The 23132-nt window shown below is 45.8% G+C and overlaps 1 protein-coding gene across 1 annotated transcript in view; it reads right to left on the bottom strand.

The window, feature by feature from the left end:
- plekha7b (pleckstrin homology domain containing, family A member 7b) overlaps positions 1 to 18287 on the bottom strand; it is a 308621-nt gene extending 290334 nt beyond the window's left edge. The window contains exons 1-3 of the mRNA XM_055649873.1: positions 16633 to 18287; positions 16427 to 16503; positions 16245 to 16302 (exon numbers count right to left, since the gene is read on the bottom strand). Of these exons, the coding sequence (XP_055505848.1) occupies positions 16245 to 16302; positions 16427 to 16503; positions 16633 to 16715 (218 nt within the window). The 5' untranslated portion in view covers positions 16716 to 18287. The remainder of the gene's footprint in view (positions 1 to 16244; positions 16303 to 16426; positions 16504 to 16632) is intronic.
- Positions 18288 to 23132: the final 4845 nt, after the last annotated feature.

Raw genomic sequence — 23132 nt, 5'->3', positions numbered from 1 at the left:
TTGTCCTATCCATGTACCCGTCTAAATGTTTTTTTAAACATTGCAATAGTCCCGGCCTCAACTACCTCCTCCGGGATCTCGTTCCAAACGCCCACCACACATAGCATAAAAAAAGTTGTCCCTCGAGTTCCTATTAAATGTTTCCCCTCTCACCTTAACCCTTTGTCCTCTGGTTCTCGATTCCCCAACTCAGGGTAAAATACTCTGTACATTTATCCCGCCTATCCTCTCACCCCTCAGCCTCTTGCGCTCCAAGGAGTGGTGTATTAATAAACCAAATTGCTGCCGGAATCGCTGAGTTAAGGGCCTGTCCCACCTTCACGAGGTAATTCACGAATTCTCCCGAGTTTTCCCCTTGATTCAATCTCGCAGAATGTTCGCAACGAGTCCGTAGGAGTTCGTAAATATGTCGTAGCAGCTCGTTATGCCAGCCGTAGGTACTCGCGGCATCAGGTAAGTCGGGACGTTTTTTCCAGCCCGATAAAAAAAATCCCCATGAGTAAAAAAAAATGGTTGGGATGAAACTGCAACTTTTTACTCGTAAGGAGGGCATTGAAATAGTCGTGGGAATTCGTAGACATACTCGTAGGAGTTTGTACGTGTCCAAACCCTAGTTGTGGAAGGTTGTACGAGTTCGTAGATTATCACGCTCTTGATTTTTTGTTTAGGTCCTTTAAACTCGGCATAGGTTTTTTAATTAAGTTATGAAAGTGGAACAAGCCCTTTACTCAATCATAAATCTGCTCCCATCAGCTACATGATTCACTGCAGTAATTCAAGGTTTCACCTGCACCTCCCAGACACAACCTCTACCACCAAGAACAAATACCAGGTGTTGAAGGACCACACACAGCTACTAACTGTGTGTGAGAGAAACAATCGCAAACTTGATCATTCTGGAACCGTCTACAAAGAATTGGTGGAAGTTTAGTTTGGTTTAGTTTAGTTTAGAGTGGATGCAGGCCCTTCGACCCACCAAGCCTATGCCAACCATTGATCACCCGTTCACACCACTGTTATCCCACACTGGGGGCAATTCACTGAGGGCCATTTAACCTGCAAACCTGCACGGCTTTGAGGTGTGGACGAAACCGGAACACCCGGAGGAAACCCTTGCAGTCACAGGGAGAACGTACAAACGTGCAAAGAACTACCTCTTACTTTTAAGGATGGCAAGTAGTTTAAATGAGGCAAAGTCTCTCCACTTCCAAGGGCAATTATAATGGACGTACAATGCTAATTTCATCCCAAAACAAGTTTAAAACCGTCAATGGCAGCACTGGCATTGGTGGAACAACTCTGAAACTGAGAGTTCATTTCACTCCACATTTCTTACTGAAATAGAATGAAAGTCATTGCCAAGACAGACTTAAATCACCATGGCCATGGGATGGGACAAAGTTGTATTACGTTTAGTGAGAATCATTTTAATCCACATAAATGGAAACATCTAGTTTACTAACAACAACAAAAGGCAAAGAATCAATATGTTTACAACACCATCCCACATTCAGTTTCCAGATGCTATTTCCAGCTGTGCTTCTGTCAGAATTGAAAAGCTGTGATTTCTGAAATTCAGCTCTTTGAGAGGTTAAATTATATTCCAAACTGCAAACAGACTTTGCAGAGCAGATACTAGATGGATGTGTGAGGCGGTTCTGCCCATCAATAGTCTCCTATCCCAGGTACCCGACAGGTAAATCCAAACATTTCTCTCAAGACGTTAGGAGAGATTATTCCTTGGTTTAAATGATCACATTTCCAGGTTCAGGAACAACTACTGCAAACACTAACTAAACTACAAACTACCAACTGCCTCAGGTTGCACTTGCGACTTCTGGTTTTGGTTTTGCAGTAATAATTGCTTTTTAAAATTTAATGGACTTTCTTTAGCTAATTGTGTTATCGGTGAATACAGTGTTAAGACTTTTATGTTGCTGCAAGTAAGAATTTAAAGGTTCAGTTTTCAGTATAAATGACAACTGAACATGGCACAAAGTGCTGGAGGAACTCAGCGGGTCAGGCAGCATCCCTGGAGAACATGGATAGGTGACGTTCCGGGTTGGGACTCCTCTTCAGACTCGAAACATCACCTACCCATGTTCTCCAGGGATATTGCCTGACCCGCTGAGTTACTCCAGCACTTTGTGTCCTGTTCTGTAAACCAGCTTCTGCAGTTCCTTGTTTCTGCATATTGGCTGCTCCACTGTAAAATCTCAAGGTACGCCTACTCTGAAGAAGTTCTCCTCCTCTCTCTGACGGGTTGTCTATGAGACCCTCTCTCACTGCTCCCCCTCTGTGATTGCTGCTCTACGGAGTCTGAAGAAAAGGTCACCTATCCATGTTTTCCAGAGATGTTGCCTGACCCACTGAGTTACTACAGCACTCTGTGAAACGTCACCTATCCATGTTCTCCATAGATGCTACCTCACCCACTGAGTTACTCCAGCACTGTCTTGTAAACTAGCATCTGCAGTTCCTTGTTTCTACATTTTGACAATTAAACACTCTTAACTCTTGACATGTGGAACTGTAGTTAATAGATGAATAGATGAATAGTGAAACCGCAACTGAATTAATTCATCATTCAGCTGCAATGACATTTTGATAATGGCCAAAACTATCCAGAAAGCAGCATGACTCATCCGCATGGAGGCAGGATGCAACAGCTACAGTGTGCAGAGACTAATTTTATTTTAAGTGACACTGGCAAGCTTCATTACTTACAATAAACCACATTAGGACACAAGAAAGGGCAAACGCAAGCCACACTCTCTTAAAATAGCAATTTCCAAGTAGCATTGCTCCTCGCATTTGTTTTCCAATGAAATGTCTCTCCATTGTTTTCCAATGCCTTTTCAAAGAGCCATTCACTGCAGCTAAACAGGCCATCTCCAGCAGACAGCTCAATGTGCCCCTTTGCTTTGCTTTAACAGGCATTGTTTGAAAGACACAACATGGAAACAGGCCCTTCGGCCCACCGAGTCCATGCAACCACTGATCACCCGTTCACACTAGTTCCGAGTTATCCCACTTTCTCATCCACTCCCTACACACTAGGGGACAATTTACGGAGGGCCAAAATTAACCTACCAACCAGCAAGTCTTTTGGATGTGGGAGTAAACCGGAGCCCCGGGAGGGAGAAATGTGTAGGAAGGAACTGCGGATGCTGGTTTAAACCGAACATAGATACAAAAAGCTGGAGTAAAGGCCCTGTCCCACTTTCCCGAGTTACTCACAAACTCTCCCGAGTTTTCCCCTTGATTCGAACTCAGGGAATGTTGGGTAATGTCGGTAGCGAGTCCGTAGATGTTTCGTAGCGGCTCCTAATGCCGTAGGTACTCTGGGCATCAGGTAAGTCGGGACGTTTTTCGATATGTTGAAAAATGTCCACGAGTTAAAAAAATAAATAGCCCGAGTACCTACGAACGACTATTACCATCATTCTCCGAGTTTGAATCACGTGGAAAACTCGGGAGAGTTCGTGAGTAATTCAGGAAAGTGGGACAGGGGCTGAACTCAGCAGTGGCAGGCAGCATCTCAGCAGGGCAGGCAGCATCTCAGCAGGGCAGGCAGCATCTCAGCAGGGCAGGCAGCATCTCAGCAGGGCAGGCAGCATCTCAGCAGGGCAGGCAGCATCTCAGCAGGGCAGGCAGCATCTCAGCAGGGCAGGCAGCATCTCAGCAGAGAGGAATGGGTGTCGAGACGTCAGAAGAAATGTCACCCTTTCCTTTTCTCCAGAGATGCTGCCCGTCCTGCTGAGTTACTCCAGCTTTTCGTATCTGTCTTTGGTCACAGGGAGAACATACAAACTCCACACAGACAGCGCCCGAGGTTAGTATCGAACCTGGGTCCCTCCCACTGTGAGACAGCACTCTACAGCTGTATCCCTGTTGCACTGTGTACACACATAGGCACTATTGTTCAGAATAGCGAGTGCACAATCATATTTTTTATTTAAAAGCACTGTGATGGAGGAACTCAGCAGGTCAGACAGCATCTGTGGAGGGAATAGACAGACATTTCAAGTTGGGACTATCATTTGTCCACTGATGCTGCCCGACACGTTACTTTCTCCTTGAATTTTATGTTTTGTACAAGATTCTAGCATCTGCAGGTCCTGTGTCTCCATAATATTATTTTCTTTGTTCTGAGCAAAACACAAAGTGCTGAAGAAACTTAGTGAGTCAGTCAGCATCTGCGGAGGGAATAGACAGACTGAAGAAGGGTCTGGACTTAAAATGTTACAAGCCCATTCCCTCCGCAGATGCTGACTGACATGCCGAGTTCCTCTCACCACACAGAGGTGCAGCATTACAGTGGCACAGCGCTACCGAGTCTGTGTCAATCAGCGATTCCCATACACTAGCACTACCCTATGCACTAGGGACAATTTATCATTTTTACCAAAGGCCATTAACCGTAAACATGTACGTCTTTAGTGTGTGGGAGGAAACCGGAGCACCCAGAGAAAACCCACACAGTCACAGGGAGAATGTACAAATTCGTACAGACAGTGCCCGTAGTCAGGATGGAACTGAGGTCTCTGGCGCTGTCAGCTAGCAACTCTACCTTTGCGCCACAGTGTCGCCCCAGTTTCCACGCTGTATCAAATAAAGTCAGAACCATGGACTTTATTTGCCGAATTGCCAATGGAACAAAACATAATGCAATCATCTTCACTTCAAACAACTCCACTTTTAATCTTATGACCAAAGGAAGATCATTAATGAATCAAGATAAATTTAGCTGAGCCCTGGGCCTTCAGAGAGCAAATGCAAAGACTTTTATGCAGCATTCCATAAAAATTTATGGTGCTGACTTTAAGTGATTGAGGGAAAATTTGACTTGGGTATCTTGTCTTCAGGTTTGCATAAGTGTACGTCTAACAAATTGAAACCACCAAACTCAGGAACAGCTCCTTCCCCTCTGTTAACAGGCTTCTGAACGGTCCTTCCATAAGCTAGGGTACTGTCCGATTCACCTCTATCCCATTGCAGACATTGGACTGTGGAACTGATGCACTACAATGCTGAGAACTATATTCTGCACTCTGTATCTTCCCCTTTGCTCTACCTATTGTACTGGAGTTTGACTTGATTGTATTTCTAGATAGTATTATTGATCTGTTTAGATGGCAAGTAAAACAAAAGCTTTTCACTGTGTACCATGGTACACACGGCAATAATAAATCTATACCTTAGTGTTAAGCCATTTAGTCAATCCAGGTTCTTTTTTAGTTTCAGAGATAGAACATGGAAACAAGCCTTCTTCGAGTCCCCGCCAACCAATAATCGCCCGTACACTAGTACTACCCGACACGCACAGGGACAAGTTTACCAAAGCCAATTAACCTACAAACCTGTACGTCTTTGGAGTGTGGGAGGAAACCCGGAGAAAACCCACGTGGTCACAGGGAGAACGTACAAATGCCATACAGACAAGCACCTGTAGTCGGGATGGAACCCAGGTCTCTGGCGCTGTGGGGCTGCAACTCTACCGCTGTACCACCGTGCCGCCCAAATGACAGCACCTTATGACCCCAACGCTGTACAATTGATTGCATAAAGGCCCTGTCCCACTTTCCTGAATTACTCACAAATTCTCCCGAGTTTTCCCCATGATTCAAACTCAGAGAATGTCTGTAACAAGTCCGTAGTGGCTCATAAAGCCAGCCGTAGGTACTCGGGGCATCAGTTAAGTCGGGACGTTTTTTCAGCATGTTGAAAAACGTCCACGAGTAAAAAAAAATAGCACCGAGTATCTACGGTCGACTATTCCCGTAATTCTCCAAGTTTGAATCAAGGGGAAAACTCGGGAGAATTCGTGAGTAACTCGGAAAACTGGGACAGGGCCTTAAGTTAGATCATGAAACCACACAAAAAGAAAGTGCAGACCAGCAAAATCTGTGGACATTAAATTGGAAGAGAGCACATCAAAAAGCGGATCGATAACTGGCAGGCCAACTCGTAAAGCTGCGCATGAGTGAACAAGGAAATTACATTTCCCAACACAAGAATGAGATGGGGGATCAAATCCAGAACATTATCTGAAACATTAGTTCCAAACAAGGACAAATACTTGTGTTCAAGAAGGAACTGCAGATGCTGGAAGATCGAAGGTACACATAAATGCTGGAGAAACTCAGCGGGTGCAGCAGCATCTATGGAGCGAAGGAAATAGGCGACGTTTCGGGCCGAAACGTTGCCTATTTCCTTCGCTCCATAGATGCTGCTGCACCCGCTGAGTTTCTCCAGCATTTTTGTGTACCTAAGGACAAATACTTGTTTCCTTTCAAATCAAAGTAAGATTAAGTAATCATACAGATTAACTAATTATAGAAAGAAGGCGACATCTCCATATATTCAGATCAGAGAGAGATGACTGCAAATTAATGGTGTCATTAAATTAATTTAACTGCGCCCACATTTCCCAGCATTTAAATTTCTATTCTGCTGAGGAAAATCTCAAACACCAATTCTTTAATTGACTTGAGTGAACACAAAATCTAGCACTCCGGTTTATTCATGCATTTTTCCCACTGAATGAAAATCTGCCAAGGAATGATTCCATCGCAACATTTATACATCCTCATTATACAAGTGGCTTATACTAAACACAAAGTATAGTTTAGAAATAGAGATCCAGGCCGTTCGGCCCACCGAGCCTTTGCAGACCATCGATCCCTGTTCTCACTAGTTCTATGTTATCCCACTTTCTCATTCACTCCCTGCACGTTAGAGGGCAATTTACAGAGGCCAATTAACCGATAAACCCGTGAGTGTTTGGCACGTGGGAGGAAACCGGAGCACCCGGAGAGAGGGAGAACGTGCAAACTCCGTACAGACAGCACCTGAGGTCGGGATTGAACCTGGATCTCCCACTCTGTAAGGCAGCGACTCTACTGTTGCTCCATAATGTTGCTGGTTGTTGACAAGACTTCAGATATACAGCGTTCCCGCCGATCAGTGATACACTAGCACTATCCTTCACGAGGGGCAATTTACAGAGGGCTGATTAACCTACAAACCTGCATGTCGATGGAATTGGAGCAGCCGGTGGATAGCCACGCTGTCAGGGAGAACGTGCAAACTCCACGCAGACAGCAGCTAACGTCAGGATTGAGCCCGGGTCTCTGGCGCTGTCAAGTCAATGGTTTTACTAACACTGCGTCACTGGTGGATTTGGAGGGGTGGAGGAAGTAGGTACAAAAACAGATAGAGGTGACCCACAGGTTATGAGGTAGATTGGCAGATATAAACTGCAGGTATCCAGAGTCTGGAAATCTCAAGTACATTACCACGCCGCTTGTGAAGTCATTCTTTTGGAGATATCGAGATTAATCGCAGTCATCCCAAGCAAGTTGTAATAGATCGGGCAAATGCACAGACTCTTTAAGGTGATGGGGGAAAGATTTAATAGGAACCCGAGGGACAATTATTTTTTATTTACAAAGTGTGGTGGGTGTATGGAACGAGCTGCTGGATGAGGTAGGTGAGGCAGGGACTATCACAATGTTTAAAAATACATTTGGATAAGTTCAAGGATAGGTTTAGAGATATGGCCCAAACGCAGGCAGGTGGGACGAGTGTTGATGGGGGATATTGGTCGGCATGGGCAAGTTGGGCCAAAGGGCCTGTTCCAATACTGTATGACTAGTTCCAATAGTGATGTGGAAATGTCAAAGACTGGAGGGACAGCTTTAAGGTGAGAGGAGAAAAGTGTAAATGAGGTGCAGGGAATGTTTTTGTTTTACTGCACTCAGAGAGTGGGTGCGTGGAGCAACAGTGGTGTTTATGAGGCTTTGACATGGGCACATAGGTGGGTGAGCTGTAGATTTCAGAAGAGTTCATTCCAAAATCAACCACAAAGTGTCCAACCCCTGTCATGCTTCACTTGAAGTGATCAGAAGGCACAAACATCTATCTACACGAGTTATGATTTTGCAAAAGCAATTTCAACTTGCCTCGCATGCCAGAGACCCGGGTTCAATCCTAATCTTGGTCGCTGTCTTTGTGGAGTTTGCACGTACACCCTGTTACCATGTGCGTTTCCTCTGGGTACTCCCAATGTTTTTGCACACATCCCAAACACGTGCAGATTTTGTAGGTTCATTGGCCCTCTGCAAATTGCCCCTGATATGTTGGGAGTGGATGAGAAAGTAGGGTAGCATAGAACTAGTGTGAATGGGTGACCGCGGGACAGCATGGACTCAATGGGCTGAAGGGCCTGTTTCCACGCGGAATCTCTAAACAATCAACACTTTTCATAAAGAAGCCATCAGTAGCAGTAGTTTGCTGTAGAACAGAGGTTCCATGTTATCATGTACACTATTTAATTCCTGTTAGAAACCAATTAGTGCTTCACTATCTTCCTAAACAAAATGCACACCTGCTCATGTTCAGTAACATTGTGGGAATATCATACGAGTCATTACGAATTGTGAATCATAGGTTATAGGAGCAGAATTAGGCTATTGCCCCATCAAGTCTACTCCACCATTGGCTGATCTATCTTTGTCTCTCAACTCCATTCTCCTACCTTCTACCAATAACCCCTGACATCCTTACTAATCAACAATCTGTCAATCTCTGCATTAAAAATATCCATTGACTTGGCCTCCACAGCCCCATACGGCAATGAATTCCACAGATTCACCACACTCTGTCAAAAGAAATTCCTCCTCATCTCCTTTCCAAACGTACATCCTTTTGTTCTAAGGCTATGGCCTCCAGACTCCCCCCCACTAGTGGAAACATCCTCTCAACAACCACTGTATCCAAGCCCATCACTATTGGGTAAGTTTCAATGAGGTTCCCCCTCATCCTTCTACACTCCAGCGAGTACAGGCCCAGTGCCTTCAAATGCTCATCATATGGTAACCCACTCAATCCTGGGATCATTCTCATAAACCTCCTCTGGACCCTCTCCAATGCCAACACATCCTTCCTCAGATACGGAGCCCAAAACTGCCCCAAATGCTGCCTGACCAGTGCCTTATAGAGCCTCAGCCTTGCATACCTGGTTTTATAGTCTGGCCCTCTCGAAATAAATGCTAGCATACTGTTAGACAATTGCAGCAGAATCCTGTTGTGATAGTATTTTATTCCTTTGCGTGGAGTCATTTCTTGTTGAAAAATACTTTAGTGTTCTTGTGATTACAGTGAAGTGGCAACTCCAAACAATTCAAACTACATATTTGGGGAATTTTATATACTTGCGTACTTTTGAGTTGTTAGTTTATCAAATTAGAATATAAATGGTCACAAAATCAAAAGTGGGAGAGTATTGATGGAAATAAATTGCTAAAAGTAGCAAGATAGATACTAAATGCTGGAGTAACTCAGCAGGGCAGGCAGCATCTCTGGCATTTCAGGTCAAGACTTCTTCAAACTAGTCAGGGGAGAGGGAAATCAGAGATATAGACAGAGATGTGGAGAGATAAAGAACAATGAATGAAAGATATGCAAATAAAGTAATGATGACAAAGTAAACAGGCCATTGTTAGCTGTTTGCTGGGTGAAAACGGGATCCTGCTGCGGGTTGGGTGGGGGAGTGGCGGAGAGAGAGGGAGTGCAGGGGTTACTTGAAGATAGAGAAATCAAAACTCATGCTGCCCAAGCAAAATATGCGATGCTGTTCCTCTAATTTACCATTAGCCTCACTCTGACAAAGTAACTTGATTTTTTTTAGAGACAAGTAATTGCAGACACTGAAATCTTGAGTGAAACACACATTGGAGACAATGGTTTCAGATAAGGAGGGGCAACTTCATCCATACATCCATTCGGCTATTAAGCACTGCAACCACCAAATAGGCTCTGAACTCGGGGGCATTAAAGATCATCCGAGGGTCTCCAAACTAGGTATATGGTAGGTCAGGACCGCTCTCTAGTTAGTGATAGAATAGTTTTGGTTGCCTGATTGCCATCTCCCTAGTCAAGAAGGCACAGCAACGCCTCCACTTCCTTCGACGGATGAGGAGAGCTGACCTCCCCCCTTCTGCCCTCACGACTTTTTACAGGGGTGCCATTGAGAGCATTCTTACCAGCAGTCTCTCAGTCTGGTATGGCAGTTGCTCTGCTGCTGACCAGAAGGCCCTACAGAGAGTGGTGAGGACAGCGGAGAAGATCATCAGATCACCCCAACCAGCAATCCAGGACCTATACCCATCTCGCTGTCGCAAGAGAGCAAGCAATATCATCAAAGACACCACCCACCCAGCACACAAACTGTTCACCCTCCTACCTTCCGGTAAGCGCTACCGCAGCATGCGGAGCAAAACCACCAGATTCAAAAACAGCTTTTTCCCTCAGGCCATCAGACTACTCAACACACTTAAGAAAATTCCATGAACAGTACCCAAACAAAGACAACAAACTGTGAAAATAACTTTGGCTCAATGTCTCCAGTACGAAATTTGCACTTTTTCTATATTGCACCTTTCATTGTTGCACCCTTTTTAAAATACCTCAACGTTTTTGCTACATTTTGGCATACTGTGAATATTTTAATATTTTAAATAATGTATGTCTATTGTCTATTTTTATTGGTATGTTGTCTGTCTGTGTTTTTAATATTACTTGCACATTTGGAGTATGGGGAAACGTAATTTCAATCCTCTGTGTAACTACTGTTGCATAATTGAATTGACAATAAAGTTTACTTTGAACTTTGAACTTTGATAACAGCTAGGAAGAAACTATCCCTGTATCTGGATGTGTGCAGTTTCACACCTCTTAGTTATCACTCATCATCCCTTCTCAGAAGCCAAAGGCATATTAAATACCTGTGTTAGTGCAGTTACATTGCAACACGACCAGGACATTCAGAGCATTCTTCAATACAATACTCAACCAGGCATTGGCCACCACTTCTGAAGGTCTCAAAAGGAATTTCTTCCTCAACGTAGTGCCTTTATTTGTATGAATAATAATCGAAACAACTCATGTAACTTTTTAAGGAATGGAGTAAAAGCTGACTTTTCAGCACCTCATATTCCGTTTGGGGAGTCTGCACCCCGGGGGCATGAACATCGAATTCTCCCAATTTTGTTAGTCCTTGCTGTCTCCTCCCCTTCCTCAGCCCCCCTGCTGTCTCCTCCCATCCCCCAGCCTTCGGGCTACTCCTCCTTTTCCCTTTCTTGTCCCCACCCACCCCCGCCCCCGATCAGTCTGAAGAAGGTTTTCGGCCCGAAACGTGGCTTATTTCCTTCGCTCCATAGATGCTGCTGCACCCGCTGAGTTTCTCCAGCTTTTTGTGTAACCTGACTTTTCACATGCTGGGCTGTTTAATCTTACCCAGGGAATAAGTTGGTAAATTCACCTCCTCAATCACCCTAATGTTTCTGAACATTCACATTGTGTTAAACCATCATTTCCTTCGGGTATCCAGCAGTTTCAGTTTCCGACTTTAATAATTGCTTCTATCAACTAAATATCAGATATGGAAATATTTTTCTGACAATTAATTTTCAGATAGTGACCAAAGTTAAAATCCCAGACCTTCAACCAATAATCACAATTCACACAAGCCGTACAGGAATACAGTGCAAAAGTACAGCTGCTCTGCTATTGATGTTTCTTAACTTCATGCAGGGGCTCATGTTGTCGACCTCCCCGTGGTGAGCCCTCCCAACTGACCTCAGTCAGGCGGACGACAACAAATAGAGACAGCAGCCTCAGTCGCTGCAGCTTGCAGCCCTAATGCAACCTCAGTCGCCGCGGCTTGGCGCCAATTTGGAGCATGCGCCCTTTTTAGGACGGGCACCTTCGGATGTCAACCCGGATGGCATCACCCGGACTCAGATGAATGCGGAAGGCCTAACGGGCGTTAGTTACATAACCTCTGCAGCCCCAAACACAAGAAGAAGAATTCATGCAATTCAAACTCGGATTAGGTGTGCTAAGGGCCTGTCCCACTTACGCGATTTTTTTGGCGACTTGCCAACACCCGTCATAGTTGCAGCAGGTTGCCGAAATTTTTCAACATGTTGAAAATCCAGCGGCGACCAGAAATAGGTACGACTACTCACCACCAAAAAGGCATTATTCTGAGTTATTCCACTTTCTCATCCACTCCCTACACACTAGGGGCAATTTACAGGGGGCCAATTAACATACAAACTCGCACGTCTTTGGGATGTGGGAGGAAACTGCAGCACCCGGAGAAAATCCACGCGGTCACAGGGAGAATGTGCAAACTCCACACAGACAGCACCCAAGGTCAGGATGGACCCTGGGTCTCTGGCGCTGTGAGGCACCAGCTCTACCCACTGTGCCACTGGGCCACCCTCACACTGGAGAGATGCTGATCATTTACATATTGCTAGTGGAACCATTTGATAGTCAAATATTCCACTTTGTTTAATCACTTACACATAATCACATATTACACAGATGGCTTTTTACTTTAAATTGCAGAACACCAACAATCTGGAATCTTCTGGAGATCAGGTATGCTGTTTCCCCTGCCCTGCACAACCCCATTAGGCACATATTTCCCCCACCATTTCCTACTCCCCCAGTCACCCCAGAGACGTGCGGTCGGGGGAGGCAGAGCCTCACCTGTCATACTACCAATGAAAATAGCTATTAAGAAAAGTAAAGAATAATAATAAAATAAAATAAATATAAAGATTTTTCCACTGAGCGGTTATGTCGTTTCTATATGAATCTAATCATTTTTTTATAGTAAAAATCACCAGATTTGTGCAGCTCTGCGGCAAATACAGGGAGAGATGAGAGGTGAGGCAGCGACGAGCTGAGCCTCCCCTCTGATAGTGCAACCCCTCAGAAACTGCATGGTGAGCGGGCAGTAAGTGTGTGCCTGTTACTATCTCTCTGTATGTCACCAATGTCATGTTTGCGGCGCAGCACAGGATTCCACCGCAAGGGGTAGACGGGGAGTGGGGTGTGAAGGGGAATGGAGGAGGTTGAGGTGGGTCGGTCCCTCATGGTCCCGGGGCAACGCTCCCGCCCCTCCAGTCGCCATGCTTCACTTAAAAGACAGCCCCGGCTCCACCCCTCTCTCTCCGCGGGAGACGCGGTAATTATTGGATTATTGCAGGGAGGGCCGGCCCACTGACACTAGCCAGTGCTTCCCCAGCCATTGACCTCACCGCACATCACCGAGTCACACTGTCCCTCTCCTCCATACACTCATCTCCAATTCTGGAGTCACATATCTCCCCTGTATCCCTCCTCTTTCGTCCCGTCCACCCATCTGCTCTCCGGCTTGGTACATTTCACTCCTCTCCTTATCCGACACGCTTTCTCTTCTTTTCACCTCCAGCCTTGATCACTTACTCCACCCATCTGCCAAGCAACACCTTCCCCCCAACTGTATCCACCCATTACTTGCACGGGGAGCAGTGAATTGGAGTGTCCCAGTCTGAAGAAGGGCCTTGATCTGAAACGTTACCTATCCATGTTCTCCAGAGATGCTGCCTGACCCGTTGGTTACTCCAGTACTTCTGTTCACCATTTGCCAGGCTTTGTCCTGCCCCCACCTCTCTTTTCTAGCTTCCCTCCCCCCCCCCCCCCCCCCCCCCACTCCCCACCACCACTCCACACCTCAACTCTATCGATCTGAAGAGTCCCAACTCAAAACATAATCTATATATTTCCTCCACAGAGGCCGCCTGACACACTGTTCCTTCAGCACTTTGTTTGGAGCTAATCTTTAGACTTTAGAGATACAGCATGGAAGCAGGCCTTTCAGCCCACTGAATCCGTGCTGACCAGTGATCACCACATACACTAGGTCTATCCTACACACTAGGAACAATTTACAGAAGCCAATTAACATACAAATCTGTTTAAGAAGGAACTGCAGATGCTGGAGAATCGAAGGTACACAAAAAAGCTGGAGAAACTCAGCGGGTGCAGCAGCATCTATGGAGCGAAGGAATTTCCTTCGCTCCATAGATGCTGCTGCACCCGCTGAGTTTCTCCAGCTTTTTTGTGAACCTACAAATCTGCACGTCTTTGGAATGTGGGAGGAGACCAGAGTGCCTGAAGGAAACCCACGTGGTCACAGGGAGAACGTGCAGACTTCTGTTTCCACACTGTATCTTTAAACTACAAGTAAACACTTGTCAACTCCTGAACTACGAACTGCTTTGTAATCAATCTACACTCAGCAATTTGTGCCTTTTCAATATGTTATTACAGCGGCTGGATTTATTTTTAATATGGTTCATTTTTAATATAGCTCCAATATGCAGCCGTTAACTCAACCCATGGTTTGAATTATTCAAAAGAATCCTTGTTGACGAGGACATTTTATTTTATAACATTTAAGCTCCAGATCCATTCCTCTTTGCAATTCATGATGCAAAACTTCCAAAGAGAATGTTGTAAATGTCCCAATTATAGGAGGCAGCAGGGAAGGAAGGCTCAGGCACAGATTCCCACTGGAGGGATTGTAGATATCAGTCATGTACAATTGTGCCACGCTCATTTCCCCCAACTCAATATCTCGTGGATTAATACAAGCCGCAGTAAACTATTCCCAGAGGTTTTGTGAATTAACAAATCAGGCAATGATTTACTCAAAAGACTCCAACTGCTCCATAAAAAAATATATCCAGAAATATTCAATTGCGGCACAGGCTTTAAATGAACGAGCATTTCACACATCATACCATCATCACACCATAACACAGTGGTGCAGCTGGTAGAGCTGCTACCTCACAGCGTTAGAGATCCGGGTTCAATCCCGACCTCGGGTGCTGTCTGCGTGTGGAGTTTGTACATTCTCCAGTTTCTCATCCACTCACGACACAATAGGGCCATTGGATAATAACCCGCACAGAGGAAACCAGAGCACCCGGAGGAAACCCACGAGGTCACAGAGAGAGCGTGCAAACTCCACCCATACACAACATCCGAGATCGGGACTGAACCCGATCTCTGGCGATGTGGGGCAGCAGTTCTTCGGATTTGTGCCGGCCTCCCATTATCAGTTGCCGCCCCGCCTCTCAACAACACCTGGAAGGACCAACTTGATCCAAAGAGTTTACGGTCTCTGAAATGAAGATGTAGCCAAACCAGGTACTTCTGAAGTTAGTTATTATCAGAAATAATTGCAAGCCTATCTTTACCTACATGCACGTTTTCCTCCTACACTCGAGGCAAGGGAGGCTGCGAAGTCGACACGATTGCTAGTGTGTGGTCTAACAATGTGCTAGTGTGGGTCTACACCAACTCCTTAACACAAAATAACCTCACACATTCCAACTAACAGACAAACAGGGATTAACCAACACCACAAATAACCTGTTTACTAAGCTAGGCACAAAACAGTCACTATAAATGACTGAATTTAAACGTTTAGCAACATGACATTATAGATTTGAACAACTCGATTCTTTTTAACACAGCCAGCTAAACAAAAATGACAGGCAACACAAAATGCTGCAAGTGTTTTGATGGATTATACAAATCAGACTCCAATCTGTGAAACAATTTCAATGCAACCCCATAAGGTTACAGTGTACATAGAGGCAGAGATTGTCTGGAGCTATTTAAAAATCAGCGCTTTTGCAGAGTTGTGGGAAGAAAGCACACACAAAATTCGACACTGAACAGGTCACTACTAGGGGCTATTTATCACCATAGCAACCAAACACATTGCAGGCTGGAAAATATTTTGCCTTTTTTGTTGTTTGTGAAGCGACAAGGCGAAGATTTAATACCCCCAGCGAGACTGGTGGTTGAGGCTGGGGCAGCCTGTGCATCGTGTTGCCCGCCATACCAAATCCTATCTTTTACCGACGGCCACTGAATCTCTACACACGCAACACGTTGGAATGGAATTTGCATTAGAACTGAAATGAGTGGGGGTTTACCAGCCTTCTCCCATCTATCTGAGACTGCTGCCTTTATTTTAAAACAACGAAATTACACTGGACGATTCCTCAAATAAAAATACCCGCTATTTGAAAAAAGACTGTAGTTGAAACACTGCAAGTCCATTGCAATGTGAATTTCACCTGTTGCTTGAAACCCGCAATCATATCACCGCCTCGCCATTCAATCAATATTTGTACGCCAATGCCAAACGTAACCGGCTGTGAATGGCACCTGTAAGATTAACCTTTGTGCCTCGAAGTTAGTAAAACACAAAAAGGTGAACTGCGAACTGAAACTTTCCAGGGCCGCGCGGATCAAAGCGGCAAGTGGGGGAAATTGTCACAAGTTTTGGAAACAAACACAGAAACGTTCAACAAAGCACTCACTTTATGAAGTAGCTGGCTCCTTCTTCAGTGAAGGCTTCCTCCCATCCCAGAGGTAAATCTAGAAACAGTGTGAGAGAGAGAGAGGTTAGTCGCAGCAAGTTTACAACAAAAGGCAGAGGCTTGAGGTGGGGGCTATGGGGGAATGGAAAGTTTGGGGCAAAGTTATGGGGAAGGTCTCTCACCTGAGAGAGTCATGTGGCCCGTGTTGACAGGGAGAGAGGTTCTGGGATGCAGCCAAGTCGTGCTCCGCGTTTGGTCGCTGCGAGAGAGAAACACAAAAGGGCAGAGCAGACAGTGAACAAAAGAAGTGGTTTTACTGTGAAATCCCGGGCGCTGCAGGAGCGGGGCAGCGAGGGGAGGGGGGAGGCCGGGCCGGGGCTGCACCTACTCAATGAAAAAGATGCGGCCGTCCTCGCAAACTCCATAAGACCAGAGCCCAGGTAACAGATCCCGCCTCAAGGCAGCCGCCATGATCCAACCATTACAACCAGCTCCCTCCCCCCTGGATTATCAAGGTTAAAGGAACACTGCAGGTTGCTTTTCCGCCGGCAGAAAATAACAATTGCACAGGACACCGTCCCCTTTAAGCAGGAGATGGAGAACAAGCTGCCTGCAGCAGCGCGGAACAACAGCTCTCCTCTCTCCCTCTCCCTCTCTCTCCACCCAATGATTGTTACTGGATATAACGTATCGAGTACAACCTTGCTTCAGATCCCACTGTTTACCTTGTGTAGGAAGGAACTGCAGATGCCGGTTTAAACTGAAGATAGACACAAAAAACTTCAGTAACTCAGCGGGACAGGCAGCATCTGGAGGGGAGGAATGGATCTGGAGAAGGGTCTCGACCCGAAACGTCACCCATTCCTTCTCTCCAGAGATACTGCCTGTCCCGCTGAGTTACTCCAGCTTTTTGTGTCTATCCACTGTTTACCTTTCCCTGTTCCAATTATAAATCTTGGATTAGAGGGCACAGCCTCAGTCGTAGGACGTACATCTAGAAAGGAGATGAGGGGGTGGTGAAAATGTGGAATTCATTGCCACAGAAGGCTGTGGAGGTTAAGTCATTGGGTTTGCAAGGCAGAGGTTGACGAATTCTTCATTAGTACCATCCTTGAGTGGAGAGAGAGAGAGAGAGATGTGATCAGGTTGCTCCTCGCTGCTGGGGTCAGGTGTTATAGGGAGAAGGCAGGAGAATGGGGTTTTGAGGGAGAGATAGATCAGCCATGATTGAATGGCGGTGTAGACTCGATGGGCTGAATGGCCGAATTCTGCTCCTATGATCTATGACATTATATTCACTAATAACAGCGTGGATCTCATCCCTTGCTGACCAGGGCTGTTGTTTGTACAGAGTTCGTATGTTCTCCCTGTGACCTGCGTGGGTTTTCTCCGGGTGCTCCGGTTTCCTCCCACACTCCACAGACATCCAGGTTTGTAGGTTAATTGCCTTTGGTATGATTGTAAATTGTCCCTAGTGTGTAGGATAGTGCTAGTTTGTGGGGGTCGCTGGTCGGCGCGGACTGGGTGGGATGAAGGGCCTGTTCCCGTGCTATATCTCTAAACTAAACTAAACCCAAACGAATGCTAGCTTAGACTTGTTGTACAAGACCCACGAAGTCTGAGGAATAGGTCAATCGAAAAACATCACACATCCTTTTTCTCTGGTGATGCTGCCTGACCCACTGAGTTACTCCAGCACATTGTCTCTTTTTATGCAAACCAGCATCTGCAGTTCCTTGTATCTCTTTCTATGATTATGTTCAAACAAAGAACTGGAGTAATTCAGACCCAAAAAACTGGAGTAATTCAGCGGGACAAGCAGCATCTCTGGAGAGAATGAATGGGTGGTGTTTCGGGTCGAGACCCTTCTTCAGATGCTGGTTGATAGACAATAGGACACAAAGCGCTGGAGTATCTCAGTGGGACATTGGACTTTGTCTCTGGAACTGGTGCACTACAATGCTGAGAACTATATCCTGTACTCTTTGCTCTAGCTATTGTACAGGAGTTTGGCTTGATTTTATTCATGTATAGTATCTGGTTTGAATGGATAGAAAGCAAAATGAAGCTTTTCACTGTACCTCGGTATACATGACAATGATAAACCTAAACCTAAAAAAGTAAGAAGGCAGGTGAGACAGCACATCTGGAGGGCATGGATAGGTAACATTTCAGGTCGGGACCCTTCTTTAAACTGATTGTAATGGTGGGGGAGGGAGAAAGCTGGAAGAGAAGTAGTTTTTTTTTTGTACACCAGCACCTGCAGTTCCATGTGTCTCTAACAGTCGTCCCACCCCAGTCATTCCTCTCCTCACCGCTGCCATTGTGCAGAAGGTACAGAAGCTTGAAAGTGCACACCACCAGACTCAGGAACAGTTTCTTCCCCTCTGTTATCAGGCTTCTGAACGGTTCCTCCATAAACTAGGGTACTGTCCAATTCACCTCTACCCCGTTGCAGTATTGGACATTGCCTCTGGAACTGATGTGCTACAATGCTGAGAGCTATATTCTGCAATCTTCCCCATTGCTATGCGTAGGAAGGAACTGCAGATGCTGGTTTAAACCGAAGATAGACACAAAAAGCTGGAGTAACTCAGCGGGACAGGCAGCATCTCTGGAGAAAAGGAATAGGTGACGAAGTCACGAAGGGCCAAATGGCCTCTTCCTGCACCTATTTTCTATGTTTCTTTGTGACATTTCGGGTCGAGACCCTTCTTCAGTTTCCCTTTGCTCTACCTACTGTACTTGAGTTTGGCTTTCTGTACGGTCTGTCTGATCTGTTTGGAGAGAATGGAAAACAAAGCTTTCCATTGTATCATAGTAATAAACTTAAAACTAAACATGTATCCTTTAAACATGCGCTCCACCCAAATATCATCATCCGCCCTTCATGCCCTGATGCTGCTGGAAAGCTGATACTACACGCCTGAAGCGAAATAACACATGAAAAAGTATCTGAGCAGTTGATTTTAAATGATTATCGCTGGAGTAACAACACTTATTTTTTTGAACAAATGTCATAGGTATTAGCAAGCAGGACATAAATTCTAACTTGCAGCAGCTTCACAGACTGGCTGGAAACACAGGAATTAGAGATAATATAATAAAAGCAAACCAAAAATAGTTCAATTCAATGAATAATGAAACACCCTCCTCCCACAATATTAGTGCAGACAGTTTGTGGTTCAAAGTTTAGTTCAGTTCTTGGTGTTCAAGAGCCTGATGGTTGTTGGGAAGAAGCTGTTCTTGAACCTGGTTTACAGGCTCCTGTACCTTCTTCCTGATGGTAGGAGTGAGATGTGAATGTGGCCAGCATGGTGTGGGTCTCTGATGATGCTGGTTGTTCTTTTACACTTCAGAGATACAGCACGAAACAGTCCTTCGGTCCAGCAATCATCCTATACACTAGCACTCTCCTGCACAATAATGCAATTTCCAATTTTAACCAAAGCCAATTAACCGAGAAACCTGCACATCTTTGGAGTGTGGGAGGAACTGGAGCACCCAGAGAAAACCACGTGGTCACAGGGAGAACGTACAAACTCCGTAGTCAGGATCGAACCCGGGTCTCTGCCACTGTAAGGCAGCAACTCTACCGCAGCGCCACCTCTATTTGAGGCAGCGATTCTTGTAGATCCCTTTGAAGGTGGGGAGGGCAGTACCCATGTGATGGACAGTACCCGTGAGGAGCAGTGTTCACCACTCTCTGTAATCTCTTTCGTTCTTATCGTACTATAGAAATACTATTCACAAAGAACTGTACTTTTGTATATATTGTGTTTGTCTTTGTGTAGTTCTTTCTTAGAAATACTATAGAACTGCAGAAATATGTCAGACTAGAGGGCATAGACTTAAGGTGCAAAGTTTAAAGGAGATGTGCGGGGCAAGTTTTTTTACAGAGGCTGATGGTGCCTGAAACGTGCTGCCAGGGGTGGTGGTGGAGGCAGATATGATAGAGGCATTTAAGAAGCTTTTCGGTGGACACATGGATATGCTGGGAATGGAGGGATAGGGATTGTGTGCAGGCAGATAAAAGTTGGTTTTGTGGGCTGTTCTTGTGCTGTACTGTGCTATGTTCTATGTTTTTTATTTCAGTGTAGAAATTCAATGCACAAACCGGCCCTTCGGCCCACCGAGTCCGCACTGACTAGTGCTCCCCACACATTAACAAAAGCCTACACACACCAGGGACAATTTACACTTATAACAAGTACACAAACCCAAGTCAATTAACCTACAAACCCACACGTCTTTGTAGTGTGGGAGGAAACAAAAGATCTCAGAAAAAAACCCACGCAGTCACGGGGAGAACATACAAGCTCTTGATGCCCATTGCGTGCGTGCTGCCCATATGTTTTTTCCAGTATCTGTGCTCACTGCTATTACCATCAATCACCCGTTCACACTAGTTCTATGTTATCCTACTTTCCCATCCAATCCCTACACACTAGGGGCATTTTACAGAGGGACAGTTAACCTATCTCTGCACGTCTTTAGGGTGTGGGAGGAAACCAGAGCACCGGGAGGAAACCCACGTGGTCACAGGGAAAACATGCAAACTCCACACGGACAGCACCCAAGGTCAGGATGGAACCTGGGTCTCTGGCACTGTGAGGCAACAACTCTACCAGCTGTGCCACTCTGCTTGGCAAGATACAAATAATCGAACAAAGGCGTCCTGCTAAAATTCTTTATTTGCACAGGAGACAGCTAGGCTGGGAAATATTCAGGCATTTAATTTGCCGAGATATAATCTTGCTGCAAGCATTTCTGTTAAGCACCAGCCAACCACAATATGACATATTAAATGTCATGCATGTCCACACAATTCTCATAAACTAATACTTAATTACTTCCTCCAGTTATTGCTATTTTAATCAATCTCCTTCCACATCTTCAGACTTCAGTGCCACCATTAATGAAGCCCATACATTTTATTCATAGTTGTTAGAGTTATCAAAAAAAACTGTCATAAAGTCATAGTGACACAGCATGGAAACAGGCCCTTCAGCCCATCTTCCGCCTGCGCAGTCGGGGGGCTATGCATGAGTGGATAGGGCGGAGAATGGGGTAAAAGGAGCAAATGAATAATATTAATATAATATCAAGAGGGGGTGGTTAGTGTGTGTGACACCACAGCCCTCTCCCTGTCTCTGCCCTCTCTCTCTCTCTGCCCTCTCTCTCTCTCTCCCTGCCCCCTCTCTGCCCACTCTCTCTCTCTCTGCCACTCTTTCTCTGCCCTTTCTCTCTCTCCATCTCTAGCCGTGCCTGTAAAGTTGGGGGCTATGCATGAGTGGATAGGGTGGAGGATGGGGTAAAAGGAGTGAATTAATAATATATCAAGGGGGGGGGGGGTTAGTGTGTGTGACGCCGCAGGCCTCCCCCCCCCCCAAATGCGCGTTGAGGTCCTGTATAACTATAAAACTCGGATCTTGATGTGTGTGCGTGTTTGTGTGTGATTCACATCTTCTCGAAAAAAGTATGCACTGACGGTGACATGTTTACATATTCCGATAGAGATTTATGCCGTGAAGTTAAAAATCACCTTATCTGAAAATTTCATGCATTATTTCTTGAGTTATGAATCAAAATGTTCAAGAATTTGAAATAACTTTGAAAATAAAACCAAGCGGCTTTGGCTGATGACGTCACAATGGCTCAGACCCGGCGCTTGGTGGGGAGGCCCGGCACGACGACCGCCCGCCCACCGCCTCGCGTCGACAGACGTCCGCCCGCCCGCCCGCAGCCTCGCTCGGGTTCACTGCCCGACGCCTGGTGGGGAGGCTGCTGCTATACGATCTGGGTGGGTGCTCTGCTGCCCCTACCCCCTCCCTCTCTATCCCCTCCCCATCACACTCCCTCTCTGGGGAGTGGTGAGTATTTGGACCTATGGGTGAGTGGAGGAGTGTTGCGTTCGGGAACCAGCCCTCCTCTGTGACGCTACGCGCGCCCCCACCCCTCAATCTCCACCCCCTCCCTCGCTAGCCACGCCTGCGCAGTTGGGGGTTACGCGTGTGGATAGGGCGGGGGATTGGGGGAACGGGGCGAATGAATAATATGAATATAATATCAAGGGGGATGGTCAGTGTATGTGCGTTTGGTGGCTAAGTGTGTGCGTGTGTGTGTGGGGGGGAGGAGGTCAGTGTGTGTGTGACGCCGCAGGCCGCCCCCTCCCACACCGCGCAACCGCACGTTGAGGGGACGGGACCCAACGGGCCCCACTTGATCTAGTTAATAATAACATTACTAAGTACTGTATCATGTCACAAAACACATTCATGTGATTATGATACGCTGTGTGGTACCTGAACCAGATTGATTACAACTTTCCTTCCTATTCTTATACCAGCACGAGTTTACAGCCTGAACAAGGGTCCCGGCCCAAAATGTCACCGTTATCCAAACCCTGAACAGATGCTGCCTGACCCGTTGAGTCCTCCAGCTCTTTGTGTGCTTTTATGTAAACTTCCTTGTTTTTACAAACTAATCCCCTCTATCGGCCTGTGTTCCACCCTGCCTCCCCAATCCTTTCCACTCGTCACTTTAATTTCATGTCTCATGTATTTTATGTTCTTTGACTGTTGGCGGATCAATTCCCCTCCTGGGATAAATAATGTTCTATTGTATCATATGGTACTGTATATCCCTCCATTCCCTGCATATCCATGAGCTATCTAAAAGACTCTTAAACGCCACTATCGTATCTGCCTCCACCACCACCCCTGGCAGCACGTTCCAATCACCCACCACCCTCTGTCCCTCACATCTCCTTTAAACTTTGCCTTTCTCACCTTAAAGCTACACATCAAGGAGACCTTTCCCTGTACTTCAGGCATTCGAGTCCTGGCAATATTCTCAAAAGTTGTCTCTGCACTTTGACATTGTGGG

This window comes from Leucoraja erinacea, chromosome 18, assembly GCF_028641065.1.
Source record: "Leucoraja erinacea ecotype New England chromosome 18, Leri_hhj_1, whole genome shotgun sequence".
Taxonomy (NCBI): Eukaryota; Metazoa; Chordata; class Chondrichthyes; order Rajiformes; family Rajidae; genus Leucoraja; species Leucoraja erinaceus.
This window is presented reverse-complemented; position numbering and strand designations above follow the sequence as displayed.